The sequence below is a fragment of the Branchiostoma belcheri genome, unplaced genomic scaffold (genome assembly GCF_001625305.1).
Source record: "Branchiostoma belcheri isolate BF01 breed outbred unplaced genomic scaffold, Haploidv18h27 scaffold30, whole genome shotgun sequence".
NCBI classification, from domain to species: Eukaryota; Metazoa; Chordata; class Leptocardii; order Amphioxiformes; family Branchiostomatidae; genus Branchiostoma; species Branchiostoma belcheri.
The window spans coordinates 628,882-650,629 of record NW_017803910.1 but is presented as its reverse complement, the minus strand read 5'-3'; the positions used below and the strand labels follow the sequence as shown (position 1 = coordinate 650,629).

Sequence of the window (21,748 nt, the reverse complement as noted above, 5' to 3'; positions counted from 1 at the left end):
GTTTTGTACCGTTTTTTTCTAGTAATCCTTACAGACAAATATAATACACACACAATTAGATAGCAGTAGTATACGAACATGCATGGCGTTGCTATGTCTGATGTGGTTGTTACAACTTACACGTCACAAATTTCGAACAGAGAACAAACGAATCCGTTTGTTCCGTTTCTATTGTTCTGTCACATTTGCCCTTGACAACGGTCCGAACGTGTCGCCATGTTGGATTCGAACGATGCCACAACAAACTTGACTTCATCACGCAAGACGGCTTCTTTAAGAAGTACAGTAGGGTAATCTTTAAGGCCCTGGTCAGGATAGTGCAATTTCCTCCAACGAGTTCTATTTCTATCTTCTTCAATGTACGGGCTTGAAGATGAAGGCAGTGAGAGTCATCTGGAAGATAGATGTTGCTGTATCTCAAAAAAGGAGGACGAACGCGATACCAGTAAGAGTCTTGGTGATCAAGACTTAAGGAATGATCTTGAGACAAGATCCAAGGAGATAGTTATAAGCTGTCGAGGCATCTCAAAGAGAAAAGGTGGTGCATGCTCATTGGAAGAATCGAGCACAGAAAAGGAGGATGCAAAAGCCGCAGCCGAATCACCTGTTGTTGGATCCACTGAAAAAGTTCAAGGTGACTTACAGGTGGTTCAAAGTCACGAGTCTATCACGTGCCCGTCACGTGCCAGGAGGCGACAAGACAGCGAGTCGACGGCGAGTTCGTACCGGTTCATGTGCAGGATCTGTCACGGCGGGGAGGATGAGGAAGATGCGATGATCAGTCCCTGTCTGTGCTCCGGATCTCTACAGTACTGCCACCAAGAGTGCCTGCTCAAATGGCTCGGCTGGAAAAGTTCCTGGACGTGTGAATTGTGTTCTCACAATTTCAGCATTGTAAACCACGGCCTAAAAAGACCATCAAAGGTAAAATATCTATCGATGTAAAAGATCTAGGGTCTCATTGTGAATTGTATGTAGTACATCACGAGAAGAGAAACGTTGCTTTTGAAGCAAATTGAACTGTCAACAAAAAACAACCATATGATTTGTATATACATATTTGTATACATATGTTTTTATACAATTTACTAGGAAATTTCGGATTGAAGGTTCCGTGAATATTGAATAGTTTTATCCGGTTAAATAATAGTATACAAGCTTCGGTCAAGTTTGCAGCGACATCTGGCGACACCTTTGTGCAATGAAAAGTTACTGTAGAAGAACTGGTCAGACATTTTCCCTCCTCGTTGATAGTGGAAATGCGTCAAACTTGACGCGACCGAGAGATGGTCGATGGTAGTCCTCCTGCTAGCCCTGTCCGCCATTATTGGATCCACGTACTTTCTAGTCTGGTCCTTCACCAATCCCATGTCAGAGCAGCAGAAAACGGCACCCGAATTCCAAGGTAAATTGGAAAAATTTTATTCTGCCACTTTTGCTTACATTTCGTATGTAGCTTGGTTAACAGCTAATCTAGAGCTAGCCTAGAATCCAGTATTGTTCAGATTTAGGTCCTCTTCCCAAGTCGCTACCCTAATAGCTAACAATGGGCGAGCAAGGAAGCCTAAATAGGGTGATATCTAGACTACAAACCCGCATCTTTTCTCTATTCCCAGTGTGTTACGCCCTGTACGTGATCTTGAACCTGTTTTCCCTCGGGATCGTGCTGTTCTACGTCCGGCCGATCGCGGCGATGGTCAACAGGTGGCGGGCCATCAACCAGCGACTACAGGTGAGCAGATCTGAAGACACGGTCTTCCGTTCAAAAGCGACATCTAGTGTTTTGAAGCTGAGTAATATTGGAAGATTGGGAACGTACAGGCCGAAATAAACCATGACCTGACTAAGTAACTAACTCACTTTGACACTTGAAAAATACCAACTATCTGCCAAAATCTAAGATTCTATGACTACAGTTGACTTGTATTGTATTGTATTGTTGACATCAACGAAAACAATACAGAAGAGTCTGTGTCCTCCCATAGGTTCAAGACTACGCAGGCCGTTTGAAGAAAAGGCGCCTTTCCGAGTGTTCAAGTATCCTGGTCCTCCCGTCTGTAGCTGTGGTGACGTCTGAGGTTCTAACGTCTATACAGCTCGTTCCCATGGACAATGTCGCGAGCCAATCACAGGTGGGAATCACCTTCTCGTATTCGGAGCAGCAAATACGTATGATCTTTTTAAACATTTCTTGATGAATAATTTTTTGAGTGGCCAATATAAGTTGCAGGCAATTTCGTTTGTCTTTCCGTTACTATTTAACGATGTAAATGCTTTAATTGGTTTCAAATCCGTGCTTTTATTTGGCTTCTTGCAGGTATAACTCCATGCAGGAGGCCTACATGCACCCATACAAGAGCGACATGGAGCGACTTTACATAGAATGACATTGGAATAAGTTGACCGTCATACCGCCTTCAGTGTTATTATAACCATGACATAGTTTGGACCGCGAGTCTAGTATACTGCATCGTAATGTCTTTAAAGAAACTTTGCTAGTGCAGAGAAGTTTTTCCCTTTCCTTCGCCTCTTGGACAGCATATGATGTCTTTTGCAGTTGATAGTTGCCAAAATGAGTTACAGGATTTAAGCATAATTTCAAAACAAAATGTATATAAATGGAAGTCACGATTTGACGACTTGTGTCCGTTTCATGGACATAATGCATGGATGAAATTACTCAGTTAATATAATAGATGGACATGGTGGCAACAATTTGTATAGAGTTTTGGTGGTTCTTTGCATTCTTTCCCTATCCACTGTCTGCTGCAATTTCAACAGTCATTCTCCTTGTGAGACTGTATATTTTTTCATACATTTCTGCTGTACCGATATAATCGTACGCCTTTCCAACCAGCCCCTCGCCTGATCATGACCTGGGCATTTGCTCTCAGAGTGGGTCCGCAGTTCCCCAGGCAGACGCTAGGTGTGTCGTTACCAGATAGCTCGAGGCCCACGACTAGTCGCGGCATTGTCCAATGGAGATCTTTTAAAAACCCTACCCTTACGTAACGGCGAAACTACACAAGACTGAAACCATGCACCGTCTGTCTACCAAGAACCGACATGGAAAGAGCCGGGTTTGCCCAAGGCCATTTTTAAACCATTTCTAAGAAACTTCTACTAACAAAAGGCAACGTTGTGAATCCATGGGACGATTCGGACGACTACATGGAGTAGGAAAGGAGAAAGCAAAGCATGGAAAAATCAGGAAAATATCAACACGGAAAATTTAGGTATACATTAGAAAAATGCGTTTTATTACTATGCCACAGAAAACTTTAATACTAGTGGTAGCTGGAAAGTCTTAAAAATCACAAAATTCATCAATTGAGACCGTGAGGTTTGATGGGCTGGGTTCATTTGTTTCCTTGTATTCTGCCACGGTGGAAACCCGTTCTTCCTTTCTGTTACATGCACAATTTCAATTTATGGTAATGACTGGCTTGTTTACTATTGCCACATGGGCAACGACTGACTACACGAGCTGAGACAGGTGAAGTGATAAAACAAAGAAAAGACCAGAAAAGACAAGATGAACAATAATGCGAACGTATGAATCGTGCAAGACTGGATGTTTCCAGAAAGGTAAGTCTTGTGCAATCGATTGTAATCTGGCTTGAAATCGACATCATTGATGACGTCAGCGGGCCAAATTTAGAGCAGACTTCATATCCATGTGGGACACCTCGCCCTTGGAATATACCAAATAATCACAAGTAGGGGGAGGTGGATTTGTGTCAATGTTTTATCAGTTGTTCGTACTGTTTATAGTGTGTCAAAATTCTTTCATATATAACTATTTATTTACGGTTTGGGCTTGAATTAAGAAATACATTCATTTTCTTTGTATAATTTCATTTTGGCTTCTTAATAGTTTGGCTCTACATATACGCCATCAGTAATATGCATCAAGAACGATGAAACAGACAAAACATGAAACTAAAAAAAATGAATTTTCCTTTCAATATATAAAACGCCCCTATCCGTAATTTCAACCGTAATTACCACAGTTCTTGACTGTCCATCATTTTCGATAATATCAACAATTAGGGTCAATTCAATCTAATTATCTCGTTTATCGATGGATTTGGTGGTATGTATGATCCGGCTTTCCGCATTTCATGCAAATGTGCAACGGATACGAACTGTAAACCGAGGGGTTGGTTATCAAAACACGGCCGAAATGATATGGTATTGGCAGGAAATCATTAGCATAAGATGATAAGACCATTTTCCTGGACTGTCGGTGTCAGGTATCATTGATTGATAACTGAAGAGGATCACTGGTTCGGGAATTTTCTTTCCTGGAATATAAAAACACCTGACGGGTAGAAAAATGATGTCAAATGACTGAATGTCCTGGAAAATCAATTGATGGCATTGGAGTCATTCGATGAAAGTAAAATTCTCATTTTTAAAATTTTTTTGTACATCATTATTGCTTGTCGGTGCATTTGGAAAATAACCACAAAGACAAAGGCGACATTTCGTCACAGCTGAATAAAAAGGAACCTGCTATTGATTAAGAGTTTCCTCTTTTCTATTTTGGAAAAGTTGCCACTTTACCGAACTTTTACACGTCCTACTGGTCTATAAAAGAATATTTTTGTCAGAAATGGTATCAGGGCAGGTTGGAAAGGTAGCGTATGTATAAAATCTTAATCTCAAACATCTGCTTGAAGATTTATATTTCCTATAGTCTCCCTTCTCACGTATTTCCCGGTACATGACGTAAGTCAGGGCCGCGGCGTCCGGATTTCTTGTGAAACCTTGCTGCTAACGTACCACCGGTGGGTCGCCGGAAACCACCCCCATTGCGCAAGCCTGGGTAAAGAACAACACCCACCCGCCAACTACGCGGGTGATTCCAAGAGATGAGTCAACGTGTGGCGCAGTACAACAGTTGCCTCGTACGGTCTATACCAACAACACACAGCGATGTCTAACGTGTAACGCCAACTCTGTATAGCATCGACTGGGCTTCTGTGTTTATTTACCTGTCATCGTGGCGTCTAGGCAGAAAGGTAGGTTGTATGATAGTACGAATTATGCCCCAAAATGTACGATTTGACGGTTTTGTGTACTATAGGTGCGATTGTAACGGTACACGGCGGCTTGTTCGGGCGGGTTGGGACCTTCCCAAGTTTTCGTTCCCGGTTCATTTGTCAGCCAGGCGCGGCCAGGCGTCAGGTACTGACACGTTGCCGCCAAATGTGGAGGGCAGAGGCAGATAAAGGAATCCTGGTAGCCTTGGTCGTTTCAAGGTTTGTTGAATACAATGGGGATTTATGTGTACGCGTACACGTAGTTTGCTGTACTTTGGGTTTTTTGTGGGGACGTTTTATTTTCGGTATTTAATTTCTGTACGTGATGCCAGGTGTTAAAATTAGCACGCCAAACCATGCTTGTCGCAGACTCAAAGAAGTATAACGCTGAAATTCTGAAAATTACTATAGAAACGCCAGGGACCGATTTTAAAAATATTCTTCTTTTAGAAGTAATTGTTATTCTGAGCGTCTATAGTCTATACAAAGGTGATATCGTCACTAACTTCCCCAACTTCCGTGTGCCCTGACTTGCCCGGAAACTGGGAGGATGACTTCATGGCGCATCATTGTTGGAGCGTGTCTCCGCATATATAACAATTTTGGAAAAGGAATCACACGTATACAAGATGATAAAGTAAGCTAACTATAGAAAGGTATTTGCGGTCATTGTCAAAAGAAGGAATGTCCTGCAATGCTCAAAAACAACATTCGGATTAGGAAATGGCTATTGGAAGGATGATCCTGTCAATAGCAGAAATGTTTGCACTATTCACAGGACCATCCTGTCAATAGTGCAAATATTTCTGTTATTGACAGGACCGTCCTGTCAATAGTGCAAATTTTTTCTGTTATTGACAGGATCATTGCAAATTTTTCTGTCGTTCAAACGTATGAAAGCCTGAGTCTATTGACAGGATGATAATTTCAAACACTTGATATTCAATGTACTTTCCTTTTATTGGTGTGTTTTGATAAATTTCTTGGAAACATCACTGTTATCATTTTATTGTTGATGAATGGTCGATTTGGTGGAACGTTTAGAAAATGATGCATTTACCCTAGAATTAGCCAATTAAAATATGTTTGTTGTGTTTTAATTAATTGTAGGGCGGCATTAAAATTGCGCATGACACAAAATTTGATGATACAGAATTATAAGTGAAATTTTTGACTCCAAATGTATCATTAGTTTGAGGATGTAAATACATACTAGTAACGTTAATGTGAAATACTGTCGTCTGCAAAAAAACCTTAGGTTTTGGCCATTTATTTCTAACGTTGCAGAAGTTTGCCATTTCGCTTATCTGGTTTTGTTTCTTTGTTTCAGACAGGCGTATCGACCAGATATTTGTGGATTTGTGTGAAAACTGTTGACTTTGTTGAGAGCTATTGGCAAGGTCAAGATATTCTGAGGTGATTTCTGACCACGGAGGAAAATACGTCGTCTGCTGGACCGTTATTTACCGCAAGTCGAAAAAAACGTCGTAAATCGCCACCGCAAAGCGGCAAACTGTCGTGAAACTAAGCCGCAAACCGACCAAACGTCGTAAACCCGGAAGCGGGGTGTCGTAATCGTCGCTGCCGTTGAACGTGCCAGCCTTGCGCGATGGACTTGCCGCGGGTCGGGAGCAGCATGGCGGAGGTGTCCAGGTGTACGAGACGGAAACAAGCTTGTCCGCGGCGGAAAAAAGGTGAGGACGACCGCAAACTATCTTGTCTTGGGGTGAAAATGATAGATCTGTGTATATGTTGTGAATAACTCGTCAATGACGGCCGTCCTGGGCCGGAAGGCCGCGCTATCGCCATCTGTCCGCTCACCTAACGGTACGGGCAACTTTCCCCCTGTGTGGCTCCATTGATCTAGGTTAATGCGTACCTGGGCTGGGCCGTTGCCATCGCTTGTCGGGGTCACCCAGCGGGAAAATCCATCAAAATTCTGTCACGACGGGAAAAAGATAAGGCCAAGGCCTGGTAGTTTCAGATCGTGTGCGAATTTTGTGCTTTGTAATGCCGGAAAAGCGTTGGGTTGACACCGTTCCAAGTTAGCCCCCGCCTAAGCTGAAGTCCCCCGCCCTCGCCCGTACGTGGCTGCCATACCTGGCCGATCGCAGCTGTCCCCGCCTCGAGCAAAAATACCTGCCCGATTCCCTCACAATGTAGCGGAATCGATGCTCCGTTGTCTCCTGTGAACGTCATTTTCCCTCAGCGTTGCCTAGGTTGAGGTGTGTAATTTTGCGAGGTTTGTTTGGGGCGAGGCAAACTTGTCCTGGCCGGTTGATTACCTGGCCTTATTTGTCACCGGCTGCCTGCTTATTTATTTTCCGCACATGTCAGACATTTCTGCGACTTGGGGACGGAAGAAAGTCGCTTCAAAACCTCCCCTACACCCAGGTTTACGTACAAAAACAACCTTGATACGTGTCAAAACATCTTGTTTACAGTTTCATTTTGCAAATGTGTTCATCAGTTGTCCTTGTAGCGACAGGCCCGGGACCGGGCGCATTGTTTGTCCCGTAATTTGTTTACCGTGCGTCTGTGCTCCAAACCAGTGAAAGTGTGCACATCTTCACCCTACCGACTGTCTTATTCCTTAAATCTTGTTTTCTTGAGTGAGTGGATCATGTTTTTACATCGGTTGGTAGAATTTCGGGGCTTCAAACGATGGCTGTAGTTTCCGTTGGGGTTCTCTTTGAAGTACCTGACCGCACACAGCTAGTTCGTCACGTTTATTTTCACACCGTCTGCTTTTCAAACGAGCGAAAGTAAAACATTTCCTTGGCAAACACAGGTTTTTTCCACGAAGTGGACGCCGTCCCTGGCCACTTTCCAGTCGATTTCCCGGGATTTGAGGGCCGATATCGGCGGAAACTCGGGTGTAATCCCCGCTGAAGCCATCGCGCGGCTACGGCACGAAGTTTGACATGTTGTAACGAATGACCCACAGGTGTAAACAAAGGAAATACGAGCGCCGATATTTCCCCGCCGCCAGCCGTGTCTAAATTTGGTCTCCCCGGCGACAACCTCGTATTTGACCCTTGCATATTGACAAGAAGCTACGAAGAAAAAAGCTGACAGGAAAAGTCAGGGTCTTCCTGTGCTTAGGTGTTGTTGAAAACCTTGTAGTTACTACCTGGTACCGCCACAAGCTTGCAGCAACCCAGTAGGGGACCAAACCTCAAAGTCTTGTACCTTCACCGCTTTCTGGTCTTTTCTCACAACTTAAACCCTTCTAGAACTCCTGCAATACACAAAATATCACAAGCTTGTCAGAAAACTCCAGGTATTGGTCAGAGTTTGTGACACATTTTTATTCAGTTTCAGTTGCACAAAACTTCAAAGGCAGAGACATGTGTGAAAACCTAATCCCTGTATTAATGAGATCAGAAAACCCTTGAATGGGGGAGGATGTTTTTTCTCTTTGGCTTTTTTGTTACCTATTTCCCTTTGTCACCTGGGCCTTGGGTAAGAAGATTGTTGCCTCCTGCGGTTATTTGTTTGTTCATGTGACTGTCACTGCATGAATTCTTTCCCAAACTGCCTTCCCTGTGTGAAGAACGCCAGATGTCAGGCCAACCTGGGTTCATGTTTCCCCCTAAGGGACGCTCAAAAACAAGGTGTGCTGCTTCACCTCCCCTCCTACACCTTTCCAGCACAACCCTTCAAATTCTCTCCCAGAAAAATCTATCGTTTACGCACAGTTTAGTAAAGTATTGACAAGGTATTCTGTTCGGAGGGTTACATAACGAGGAATTGGGGTGCGAATGTTAAAAAGCATTGTTTAATGACCCACAGGTGGAAAGTGTTACCGGTTGAAACCGGAGCCGTGCACACCCTTACCTTGCAAATTTCACATACCTGAGGCTGGAACATGGCGCCTGCGAGCCTTGGCACGGCGACAGGAAACGCCGGAGAAGAAAAGGGGCTGGCAGGGCACCTTGTTGTCAAGGTGTGCTCTGAAGAAAAACAGACGACGTACTTGTAACTTTAGTGTAAATAAAATAACAACATTACTGTATCATCAATTAACAGAAGATGAAATGTTATGTGCAAGATGTCACCTTAGTTTAAGCACTTCAAAATGTGATACTAGTAGTAAGTTTGATTTCAAGGTGTTAACCGTGAAAATTCAGGAGCTGTGTTATCTAAGGTGGGACTGCCAGCCATCACACCATCTGATATTCACTCCACGTGGATGTACCATTGATTTTTTACCTGCTCCCATTTTTCCTACTAAGTGCATCCGGACCTTCCGGTTGTTTTATTGTCAGACGAGGCAAGACCTGTCAAAACGTTGGCTCGGTGGGCTGTTGGAAGAGGCAGCAGCTATATAGACATCGGCTGACAGCCAGAAATTCAGCTGTCATATTTTCCACATACCCTTAGAGTAAAACTTATCTTTCTCTATCAGTATTTTCCTACTGTTAGTCTGAAAGTAACTAAAATGTCAGCCTTTGGGTATCTCCCTGTCAAGCTAGTAAAACCTATGATTAGGTTGTATGTGCCATTTATTTCAGTTGTTTTTCTCAGGGAGGATTTGGGTAAGAACACCTATCCAGCAACAAAAGGTAATCCCATGATTAGATTAAGTTGTGTATTCAGTCTGCATAACGCTGGCTCTGTTCCGACTATGACTAAGCCCCGGGGCTGACAGAGACTAGGTTAATTTTTCTGCTATTTGATTGGGAATTATTTCCCCCAGTCATCGTCCGTTGTCATCGTCTGGCCGTTGTTTGGATTTTTGAAGGGCGGGCGACAACAAAAAAAACGATCCTGATGACGCTACGCAGTCGTCACGAGGCCTATCTGGATGAAATCCCATGCCGCCAGTTCAGGGATAACACGGACGTCAAAGTGTCTGCTATCAATTTAAATGTAATTATTTCAGCACACACACCTGCACCTGGCTGCCCACCTTTTTTGGAGGGCCGTGCAGATTGCTCGTCACTCCGAGGCCTCGCCTCACACTTTCATTATCCAACAAAGTCAACATTCGCCAGCGCCTCATTTCCTAGTAACCTTTGAAAGATCGTCCTCCAAATTCAGGGCTTAACAGCAAGGCTAAAAGGAACGTAACTTTGTCTCACCCTGCCAAGGTGACCCCCACACTAATCTTTCCTACCACATTAAAAGAGCGGTTTCCACCTCAAAGTAATGTACCAATTAATATCCCCTCTTACTCCTCCGTGCACTTTATAGCGTCGAGTAGCCACTGGCATAAATTTTAACCCCCTGATTGCGGCGCGATTTCTGGCGTTTGGGAGGTTTCGCAGGTGGATTATTTTCTCCAGGATGTGCGAATACACCTTGTGGTCGGAGTGAGGGTTCAGGTACTTCAACACAATTGCTGTAAGGGCTTTTGAAGCAGGGTGGCCCTTCACACGTGGCGGCCCCCCTTTCTTTACCTGTAACAGGAGCCCCTTATCCGCGTGTTCCATTGTTTGTCTGGGTACACGCAACACCTGAGTTCTCGACGAGCCCCCCTTTGTTCGGCGGGGGATAACGTTACAGTTTGAGGTAATAATATTTTGATTGGCTGTAGCCTAAACACACAAGGAGGTTGTTAAGTTTGTGAAGTGAGCAGAGAGAGAGAAAAGTTTGCTCCCTGGCTTGTTGACGTGTGGCAGGGGTTTAGACAGGCCTAGACAGACGGGTTTCTGGCAAGGTTGGTTGATAGAAAAAGGTGCCAATGTTAAATACCTGGTGGCTCCAACTTATCGGCAGCTTTTATTGCAAAGTCAGGCCCGGTGCTTATTGAAATTCCGTCTGGCGTCAGCCCTGGTTTTATCGTCCGTGGATTCCGGACAAACTAAAAAGGTGTTTTTGAAAGCACCGGTGGCCACAAAAGTGAGGTGGGCTGAAAGCATGCATCCTGGTAGGGTAATGGGGCGACTATAAAAGGACTCCAAATCACCTGTGCTGGGTGTTTGTCAGTAAGGAATGAAAGGAAGGAGGGGAATAAAGGGGAATAAAAGGTGCATCTGTGCAACACTCCATATGGCCGGGGACGGAAAAGGTACGCAGGCTACAAAAGGCACAGCAGAGGCCAGGTGGAGGGATGGAAGAGAGACGCATACAGGGACAACCAAATCAAGAGGGAGGGACCGTTTTAGCACGGAGAGAACCTATCCCACAGAGACATTGTCTGAGTGGATTGATATTCTGGAGACGTCCTATTGTCAGGTGGAGATGTCTCTACGCACCTTTCTGTGGCTGTTCATGGTCTGTTTGGGAGGTGAGTGGGTGGGGGGCAGATGTCAGCGCGTGTGATCCATTCAACAATCGTCCCCCCGGACAGAGGTGACACGACACTGCCCCACCGCTCTTTTGTGAGGCGTGGAGTCATCAGCCATTGTCCTGTTGCACGTAATCGTCAGTCCGCCTACCCTACAGCAGCGGGAACAACAACAATCCCCCACTGATAACTTTTACAGCCTTCCTCGGGTGATTTTTTCCCCCAACTCCTGTTAATCAGTTTGATGGCATGGCAACTAACGACACACATTAATGCCTGTTTATCCAGTGATTTCCAGATTTGTTTATACGGGAGCGCGGCACAGGAAAACACCCTAACCTTTGATAGTGGCCTGGAATGTCCAAACTTTATCAGAGGCTGGCGCCAGGCCCCACCTTACTTAGTCTACCTGGGGGGAGTTTACGTGACGGTTCAGAGGAAGTTGAGCGGCAGGGTTAGGGAGTGTTGATGTTCCTATCAGTGTACCTGGCAGGAAGAGACAGGCTTGTTGATGATCTGGCAACCAGCTGGGAGAGGAAGAAGCACACGTCACGTTTCCTCCCCACCTTTCTGGCTCTGTTTATCTCCTTTCCTCTCCTGGTGGCTTTCATAAGGTGCATCCGACTGCCGCCTTTTCATGTCCCCCTTTCCGGCGCAGACTTTTGACATGTGGGCGTCCCTTTGGCAGTACATGAAAGGCTTGGATTTGAACTTGGGATATCTTTGTGTGCCACGGATGATTTAAGTGGTGGGGTCAAGGTGCGGTTTTGATGTGCAGTGACCATTCAGTCTGATAAAACCTTTTCTGGCACAGCTTTTTCCTTTTCGCTTTGTTTATCGGTAGGGAAAAGTGAAATCTGAACTAGCCGTATTGTTGATGGAAAGGCAAGGAAAGGTGTGTTCAGTGCTGCGCTTTTTGTGGGCTGTCAGTAACACAAAACCATGTACGTACATGTTATGCTTTTCTCTCCTACATTTGGCACTAAAACGTCGCCTCAGGAAACGAGATAACCCATCAAGATTAGGACATACAAAGTGGTAAACACAGTCCCGTCAAGTGCTTTGACAAAATAAAGCAAACAAGTGAAAGGAAGAAAAAAACTGATGGGTCCAACAAGGATGGCTGTTTTTGTCTCAAGATCAAAAGAAGTAGGTGTCGTAGGGACTGTGTGTTTTAATTAGAGTCAGAAATGTTAATTTCACCCTGGACTCTAATGGCCTGTGTCTAATCAGATGTGCCATTTACCCCATAAGGAGTGGCAAACAATCCCTGGACCCCCCACATCCTGCCAAAATAGACCAGCTCGCCTCTGTTCCTCACCCGACACTTTTTCACACCTCATACCCGGGCCAAATGTTCCCCCTGTCACCGGTGCGGCAGAGTTAAGGTGCTCGGGACACGTATTCACACCTACCTCACACCTTGGTTTGTTTTCTCTGGCATACCTCAGCGTCTACTCCGAGGGATGTTTGCTATCACTTTACCTTCCCCTGTGCCAAGGTACCAGCACTCTAGAGCCTCCCCATAAGTCATTTCCTAATTTGTCAAGGTATGGCATGTTGTCCCCTTCCTCAACCCCAGGGAGGCCTGGTGAGTGTACTGACCTGCCAGGTGAAGATAAAACTCAACCCCTGGCATAAAGGGCTCGGTAACCCAATCTGCGCAGCTTCCCTGCTTGTTTAGATCCCTGCATACCTGTACCAGGAACTTGGGCAGGAGCTGTCTCAGACTGAAACACCTTGATGGATTCAAAGGTGTGTCCCCGTTAGTGGGTATGTACGAGTGTGTAGAGGGAAAGCTCCTGGTGGGATCGGCCGCCCACATGTCCCAATTTGCTTACATATCAAACAAAACCAGTGAGAAACAGTTACACAAACCAGGAAATCATGTGCCACTGACTCATAGTGTTTCTAGGTGAGCACATACAAAAGACAAACCAGCACCAGCCACCACAAGCCACCACAGAGAAGGGAAAGTCATTGGGAGAACTTTTCCCACGTCATGCCGCTGGCATTCGGTCCGCCAACCTTTCTCACCTATCCTTTTATTTGTAGATCACGGGACTGGTAGGTTATTTGCCGACTCAGTGTGTGTGAAGGAGTCAGAATGCATTTTCAGGACTGGGGGAGTTCAAAGAAGCCTCTGTTAGGTCTTTATTTGGCCATTGGTGTTCACATGACACGGTACCACGCGGCCATCTTGTGTTGACTTCTCGCCAAACCAACAACGTAATGCCGAACCCAGACGTTACATCTTCAAACATGACACACCAGGTGGAAAATTTTCCATCTGCCACACTTCCTGTCCGCTGTGTTGTTTTCATTTTCCCTGGCTGAATCAAAGCTGCCTTTGTCACCTGGAATTACTGACTCTCCCTTCCTCTGTCCCTGGGAAGTTGAAATGCCTTGGTACCAACTGTTACAGTATACATCACATTACAAATCATCAATAAGGACACACCAATGCATTTCTCTGGTTCTCAGGTATTTAAGAATGAAGATTACATTCTAAGAAAACAATGATTTGAAGTTAGATGGATAACTTGAGTCTGTATGAGTACTGGTACTATAAATTCATTTGAAGTTTGCAGCTCTTAAATTTTGTGATGCAGTGAAACTGATAGTCAAAACTTTGCTGTATCTTTGAGTTTGAAGTTGACAAAAACATTTGCTTCACAATGTGATGGCAAAACATATATTTGTAATGTGATGTTACCAGGTATGTAAAATTTAATAAAACACAGCTAGAGTTAGAAGTTTTATAGCATATTCACTCCCTGAAACTTTGTGAACCAAGGTAAAATATTCCTACTAAATGTTACTTTTGCAGTGATTTCAGTTCTGTACCTTTTAAAAAATGTGGAAACCGAATAATTGTATTGGTGTGGCCGGTAACGTCACATGTTGGCATCAGGCATAGGTGTCCCTGACTGCAGGAATCCACCCTCTAACCACGTAATGCACAGGCTCCCATGTCCTGTCTACCAGTATGCTGGACATCCCAGCTATGCTCGGTATTTCGATTCGGTAACGTATATTCCGTAGACTCGCAACTACTGTGCAAATACAAGTTATGTGGTGCCCGTGTAACAAATTGTTTCGTGGTTAGGAAGAAGTTTAAAAGCCAAGGAAAGGATGGCTGGTTGGGAAGATAATGCATTAATTAACATCTTGGTCTTAATTAAAGGAATCTGGATGGATGATTTGTGAGATTAGAGGGTTTCAGAGAGCCTTGTAGTGATTCTTTATCACCTTGGGTTCCTGTATCAAGTAGCTGATAAAAAGGCATTGAATATTCATAGAGGAACCAGTGATACCTGCCGCTTAATTCTGTGGGAACTCTCAGCTAATGTTTGTAGCAGTTTTTGTAAAAATCAAGAACATTTTTTGACAGAAAGGTTATGTGTCAGAAGTTGTTGGGTTGTGGAGATTTTGACACGCACACAACTGGTGCGCATACCTACGGCCGTGCGTAGGTTCTACCCCGTCACCTGATCTGACCGAGCGTCCAAATATAACCTCACCGTTCCTGCAGCTGTTGTTGGGGTGTAGATCCCCCCCAACCCAGGAGCCATTAAACCAGCAAGGTGGATCGCACATGTCCATATTTAGACCAGCTACTGGGAAGTCCGTCTCTACTTACACCAGCTCTCCAGGGCCACCCAATACCTGTAGGGGTATGGAGCTTTGCCACAGGATCCTCAATACGTCCCTAGGTGGATAGCATTGTCCATATATAGTTCAGCAACTGAAAAGTATAACGTTATCCTGATCTTTCTGTGGAAGGACCATACCTGTAGGGTTAGGGTTTGGTTCCCATGGGTGAATAACAATGCCCTTTTAAAGTTATAGGAAACGACAAAGTGTGCCTTCTAGTCACACGGTCCGAAATACCTTTATAGTTATGGCTACGACATCTGTAATTTAAAGATTTTTTAATGTTATAAGTTGTATTAACGTTTACATTTCTTGTATTGATGTCTGCTTGCAGTTGTTCAAAAAAACATCTCAAAACATATATGTTATATGTCATATGACTGTGACAGTCATAATAAACATAGGTAGGCGTTTTGTAACTTTTGGTTGCACACAGGGCAACCTGTACTCCTAAACACAACCTGGTTGCCCACAGGGGCTAGTGGGCAACCTCTATTTTTACCTTCGCCAAGAAGGTTATGTTTTCAGGGGCGTTCGTGTATGTGTGTGTTTGTGTGTGTGTCTGTCTGTAAACACGATAACTTGAGAAGGCCTTGATGGATTGTCTTGATACTTGGTAGGTGGGTAGGTGTTGATGAGACCTCAAAATGATTAGATTTTGGACCCCCTAGCGGCTTATTATGGTACTGCAGCTGAACTTCCGGTTTTGATATCTCATGATCTAGACATGCTATGGTATTGAAATTTAGATGGTAGGTAGCTCTTGTGCTGGGAAAGAAGTGGCGTGAGTTTAGGCCCCCTAGAGGCTTGCTCTGGAACTGCAGGGATAAATTCTTGAAAATATTCAAAAGGGGATAACTCAAGAACCGGTTGACGGATCGTCGTGATTTTTGGTATGTAGGTAGCTTACGTGATGCTTAATACAATTATGTGACAATTAAGCAAATATGGATGTAATTTGCATAATTTATGGGGAAATTCTATAAATCAGCTGCATTCCATGATAGGACAATTGAAGCTTGTGACATTGGTAATTGACAACGAGAGAAACACAGGAAGATATTGATTATGTTAAAAAGAACTTAATTTGCATAATTAATGAGAAAATTTTATGATTATGTAATGATAACTGCCTGGAATTTCATACTTGTGGTATTTGAAAGTTAAATTAAGGTGAACATCATTAAACATAATTTATTGAAATCAGGACCTCATTTGCATAATTTATTAGGAAATGCTAGAATGCATTCTTTGTTAATATAAGACTTTTTGTCTTTTGGTTGAGATTATGATAAAACAATATAATTCATGAAAATTAGGTTCCTATTTCTTAAATCAGGGGGGGATAATCTAATCTAAACTTTGTCAGTCATAAAGATTAACATCATTTGGCGAAGGTATGAGATTGGGGAACTCTAGTTAACAGTATAACAAGGGCCGTGCTATAGACTAATACCTGTGGCATTAGAGTTTAAATGGTCCACCCTGGTCAATTTGTGTGCCCAGACAGTTTATTTGAAGTTCTCCAATAGGTGTGACATGTTTGACTGGAGCGTCCTAATCCCAGCCCCCGGATTCCCACACACACCGGCTGATTTTTGCACACCCCTGTAAATTAATCCAGTTGATGGACCATTCCGCTGTCCTCTCAGACCTGTGCCGACCTTGTAGAACGACCTTGTACTAGGCAGCACCTTCTCTCCCTGTTTGTCAGGCCAGGCCAATTCTTCTTCAGCCCATTTGTACAAATATTAAAGTTGTCAATAGTTAGCTTTATATTATCTGTAAAAAAAAGTATGCGAGTGGCTATGATATGCTTTTACTTACTGGTCATGATGATCATAAGAAACCAATCATTCATTCATTCTTTGGCCCAAAACATATTCCTAGATGACAGTATTAGACCTATGTTTACTCACTGAAACTTTGTGTACCAAGGTACAGACATCTCCTAACAACTTTGGTTTACGTATGTTAACGCTGCGATAGCGCAGTTCGCTTGATTTTTCTCTCTGCAATCCGAGAAACGACAAAATAACTCGTTGTGGCCCGAGCTCGAATCAGCGATCTCGTAGAGTGACGACATTGAAACATGACCTTGTTGGCTAGCTGCACCTTTCTGTCCATGTTTGTGAGCTGGATTGGGCAGTGTTGCTGGGGGTGGGGGGGGGGCTACGGTCTGCAAATGGCATCACTTCATCACCTGGAGGTCTTCCAGCAGAATTCTGGGACACATGACAACTGTGGCTATTAAAAACCTGTTGGTAGTTGATGAGTTATGGGGATGGAGTGTCGGGACAGCTGCAAAGATATTACATCTTTCTAAAACATTCACAATACACCAGGGCGTTGTTTTTCCTGTATAACAAGTAGGTAAGACTGCGTTTTGAATCACGAAAGGAACAACTGAAATCTAGAATCACAAAGAGACTTTACATTTTGCTTCATTTGTATTATCACATAAATGCATCATCATAATTCATATGACAGGAAAGCTTAGCTTTTGAATTACATCGACTATACATCAAGTTTTTAATTAATACGTAAGACTTAAAACAGAGTCACCGTAACATTTGGTTCAGCAATTTCTCAACTGTAACATGTTATACAAATATGCTATCTCTGAAACTTGTATTAGGAGAGGTTTAGTTTCAAAACAAGCTGGAACCCTGTCATGTGTTAGTGACAGGTTTATGACTAATGTTTTGCAGAGAGAAGTCTTCCGCCTCTCTCTTGGAAGTCGTGACGAGCCCCGCACAATAATCTCTGTGTTTACTGTTAAGTAAGCGATGTGCCACAACCTGCGGCAGTCAAACGTCATATCAGACCTTCGCTCAACGTACATGTCTCTACCGTACAATTATAGAGGGGGGATCGAATTCCAATACTCTTGTATAAAGTGGTCTACTGTTTCAGAAAATAAAGCAGATTATTAGTGTACACTTTTGCACTGTGTTTGACTCCTCTAGCTACTTTTGTAAGACAGTTTTGTGTTGTTGAAACGCTCAATGTTAGAACCTACTAGTAGAATCCCCCCCATGAGTGTAATGGAACGTGCCAGACAAGGTGTCTCCGAGCGAAGGCCAGGTTGGGCCCAGACTCCATTTTTCTCTGAGCTCCTTTTTTTATCAGTAGTATAAATAAATTGTGGGGCCCTCCTGGCATCTAGGTAGACTGATTTAACCATTTAGTTTATCTGACACAGACTTTAGGGGGCTTTTACGGTCAGTCCATGTTGCCCTCTTAGCAGGGGGTGTTGTTTTTTGCTGGAGGGGATGTGTTGCGTTATCAGATACATACTGACTGTCGCTGCTACACACAAGCAAGTTGCAAAGGAAAAGCTCTGTAAGAAAAAGACTTCACATATATTATCCCTGTAAAGCAAGTTTGCAGGCACCTTAACAATAGGCAGGTGTAACTGGACAGGTGTGCTCAACTCACTTGAGCAGCAACTGGGTTGTTACCATGCTGGACAACTTAATTGTCACCTAGACTTTTTGAATAGATAAGTTGAGAAAAAAGGAAGAAACATGCCCATTTCTTACACTAATCAAGGGCACATGTCAGACTGATGAAACAAAATTTTTGTTTGCGGAATGTACCATTCAGAAATAGGGGTGAGATAAATTATTTATTTTCATCTGCTAAGAGATTGTTCCATGTTGGGAAATGCATTTTACCGGTATGTGAGGGAAAAATTCAATAACATCAGGAAATGATGTTATTCAGTTCTCTACTGTTAAATATTGAATAGAATTTTTAAAAATTCTAAATCAAAAAGTTTCATCCATCCCTTCGTTCTTAGTTTAACATTTCCTGCCCTACATATGAGTACAAGGAAGGGGAATATTAAATTTTCTTCTGATGTTTCTTGTTGCTCCTTTTATTTCCTAACAAACAGAGTAGTTCAAACATGTCACCTAATATAGACCTTGTCTTGTCAACAAGTACTGCTGACTGTTGACTCAGACTGAAGCACTGGAGGCCATGACTGTAATACAAACCTGTCATCTACAGCTGATCCTGTTTATTCTGCTGGTTGTTTATATAATAGGCCAGGGGGGGAAATGATACTATCCCATCATCCTTTGCAATACACATCCCACAACACGTGTCCCAGATGGCTGACTGTCAGCACCAGGCATATAGTCTTGTCATGTTTCCTTTAAAAGTGCAGCAATGGCAACAATTTGACCAGTAATTTTTGGTTCTTTGAGTTATCAAAGGACTCAAGTAGTGTATGAGGCTATCTGACTTTTGTAACTTATGTAAAAGTCTTAAACATTTATGCAAACATTTACTTCAAAAATGGTGCTCAAACTTCACCAAACTAAAGTGCTTTTCTACAAACTCTGTTGATTGGTGATATTATACATCTTGTGCATCAGAAAACCCCAAATGCACCAAAAAGCACCCATGGGAAACAGAAGAAAATATTATATTTGATATTGTTTATGTAATAATCATCAACAAATGCAATTTTCTTCCGTTTCCCATGGGTGCTTTTTGGTGCATTTGGGGTTTTCTGATGCACAAGATGTATAATATCACCAATCAACAGAGTTTGTAGAAAAGCACTTTAGTTTGGTGAAGTTTGAGCACCATTTTTGAAGCAAATGTTTGCATAAATGTTTAAGACACAATGTAAGAAGTTGTACATAAGTTACAAAGTCAGATAGCCTCATACACTACTTGAGTCCTTTGATAACTCAAAGAACCAAAAATTACTGGTCAAATTGTTGCCATTGCTGCACTTTTAAAGGAAACATGAAAAGACTATATGCCTGGTGCTGACAGTCAGCCATCTGGGACATGTGTTGTGGGATGTGTATTGCAAAGGATGATGGGATAGTATCATTTCCCCCCCTGATAATAGGCTCAGGGCCTGAGTCAATAACAATAGCCACAAGTATTGGGCAATTAATCAAAACAACAGAGAGAGATGGAATTGCTGTAGGTAAATTTGAACACAGGTGAAATTATGAATCTTTACAGTATTTGATCAAAATTTATGGTCAGTTTCTCTTCAACTAAGTTTGATGAACTATTTGGCATTTTGAAAGCTTTCGCCAACAGTTAAACATGTAAGCAAGAAATAGTGTAGCATTTCATTTCTATTGTAAACTTTGATGAACAACATACCCTAACATCCTTTCCTTTCAACGATTTTGTCATTATCAAATACTGTACAGGATACAAGCCCAGAGAGCACAAGGTATGAACTTTGTGTGCCCTATAGCTGCCCTTCTACGTGTAGATTCTTCAAACACAGTTGATGTTTTGAAAACTTGGTTTAAGTTCATTCTGTTTTCCTGTTGATTGACAGTTACCTTCGGTTGTTAGCCTTCAGTACAAGGATTGTAGGCAAAGACAACAGAGTTAGCTGGTTGGAAAGTATGGGTATTTTAATTCCAGTAATTGACAGTAAGAATTGACTTAGGAAGTTTGACAGTAACGTTTCAAAAAGATTCAAATAATGCAAGTCATTCCCATCTCATCATCACAAGTAAATTGTCTTCTGCAGTTGATAAAGTAAACTTGTTTTTCTGACTAAAACATTGCAAGACATTTCTGGCTGTCATTTAGTAAGGCCATACCAATTTATTTCCTTGGTTTTTGGAAGCTTCAAAGTGAAAACTTATCAATTAGACATCATAAAAGTAGAGGGCAGGGAGGAAAACTTGAATATAACTGTATTATTCCATAAAATGAGTTCACCAAGGCCTGAACTTGTCTGGCATTAATTCTACCCGACACAGTAATGTGTATGTAACTTTGTAGTCATATGTGTATATTTGTACTGTGTGTGTAATGTGTAAGTGTAATGAACCCTGGAAGATTAGCCCTAACGGGCTAAAGGGTATCGTAATAAACTGAACTGAACTGAACAGTCAATGAGTCATCCCAGGAAGAAAACCTCTCAACATCTGCTTGGAGATGACATCCAGGATATAAATGTTTAAGGTAGGTTGGGGGTCAGTGCACCAAAATGTGGACGTGAGCACCTTTGGCTGACCCCGGCCTGTGTATACATGTACCAGGGCACACCAACAGGAAACATTAGGTCCAAAACAACAACCCAACCTACCAACATTGAACAACTTGTTGAACTTAAAAGCAAATATCTGCTAGGTTGGGGTCACTAAATCAACTGTTGCTTCATAATCATATGACAATCAGAAACATTGGCAAATAGGAACGAGAGTTTGGTTGTGTACAAAAACTGTAAAATATCCAATAATTTAGCACTATTCATGGATGCAAGTAACAATGTACAAATGTATATTACATTACTGTAGTCAAAATGTCTATGACCATTTCAACCTTTTCCAAACAAATCCTAGTAATAGACCAACATCTACCTCCTTGCCCATACAAACAAGCCAATCTAGAAATACAGGCAACTAAAGTAAATATACCTCCTTGGCACCGGCAATGAGATTACCCTGTGTAAAGGTTAGAGAGAGCAAATACAGAGGACAACAGTCCAGAGAACATTGTCACTGTCCCAAGAAGGCATGCGGAAAATTGGGCCAAAAAGACCAAAGAAGACAGGATGGGCAATGGTCTGGAACGGCTGACTTCCTAGTAGACAGGTCGCTCCCAGATAATAACAACAGGGGCAGTGAATTCGAAAGCTACCGGTACAAGTCAAGCTAGAGATGTAAGCTTTGACAAAAGATCTGGTCACTGATTATAACTCTAGGTGGGAAGGGAAGGCACCAATGCAGGGCTTGAAATATTTTTTTCTGCTTACCTGTGCTAGTGCAGGTAACATTGAAAATTACCTGCACAAGGCAAATTTTAC

At 42.8% G+C, this 21,748-nt stretch overlaps 2 protein-coding genes across 2 annotated transcripts in view; both read left to right on the top strand.

Annotated features, from left to right (window-relative positions):
- Window positions 1–191: 191 nt before the first annotated feature.
- LOC109474097 (E3 ubiquitin-protein ligase MARCH11-like) lies at window positions 192–2,387 on the top strand. The gene is made up of 5 exons (XM_019774309.1): window positions 192–924; window positions 1,255–1,405; window positions 1,617–1,732; window positions 1,986–2,149; window positions 2,318–2,387. Exons 1-5 carry the CDS (start codon window positions 358–360, stop codon window positions 2,385–2,387), a joined length of 1,068 nt encoding a protein of 355 aa, XP_019629868.1. The 5' UTR covers window positions 192–357.
- Window positions 2,388–4,858: 2,471 nt separating this feature from the next.
- Window positions 4,859–21,748, top strand: part of LOC109474222 (zinc finger E-box-binding homeobox 2-like) — a 53,338-nt gene continuing 36,448 nt past the window's right edge. The window contains exons 1-2 of the mRNA XM_019774472.1: window positions 4,859–5,027; window positions 6,379–6,742. Coding sequence (XP_019630031.1) covers window positions 6,658–6,742 — 85 coding nt within the window. The 5' untranslated portion in view covers window positions 4,859–5,027; window positions 6,379–6,657. The remainder of the gene's footprint in view (window positions 5,028–6,378; window positions 6,743–21,748) is intronic.

Bases quoted from the DNA above. Each gene is read 5' to 3' on its own strand.
- LOC109474097 (XM_019774309.1), top strand. From the start codon at position 358: ATGTACGGGCTTGAAGATGAAGGCAGTGAGAGTCATCTGGAAGATAGA. The intron at 925-1,254 runs GTAAAATATCTA...CCTCGTTGATAG, and splicing joins GCCTAAAAAGACCATCAAAG to TGGAAATGCGTCAAACTTGA. The intron at 1,406-1,616 runs GTAAATTGGAAA...CTCTATTCCCAG, and splicing joins AACGGCACCCGAATTCCAAG to TGTGTTACGCCCTGTACGTG.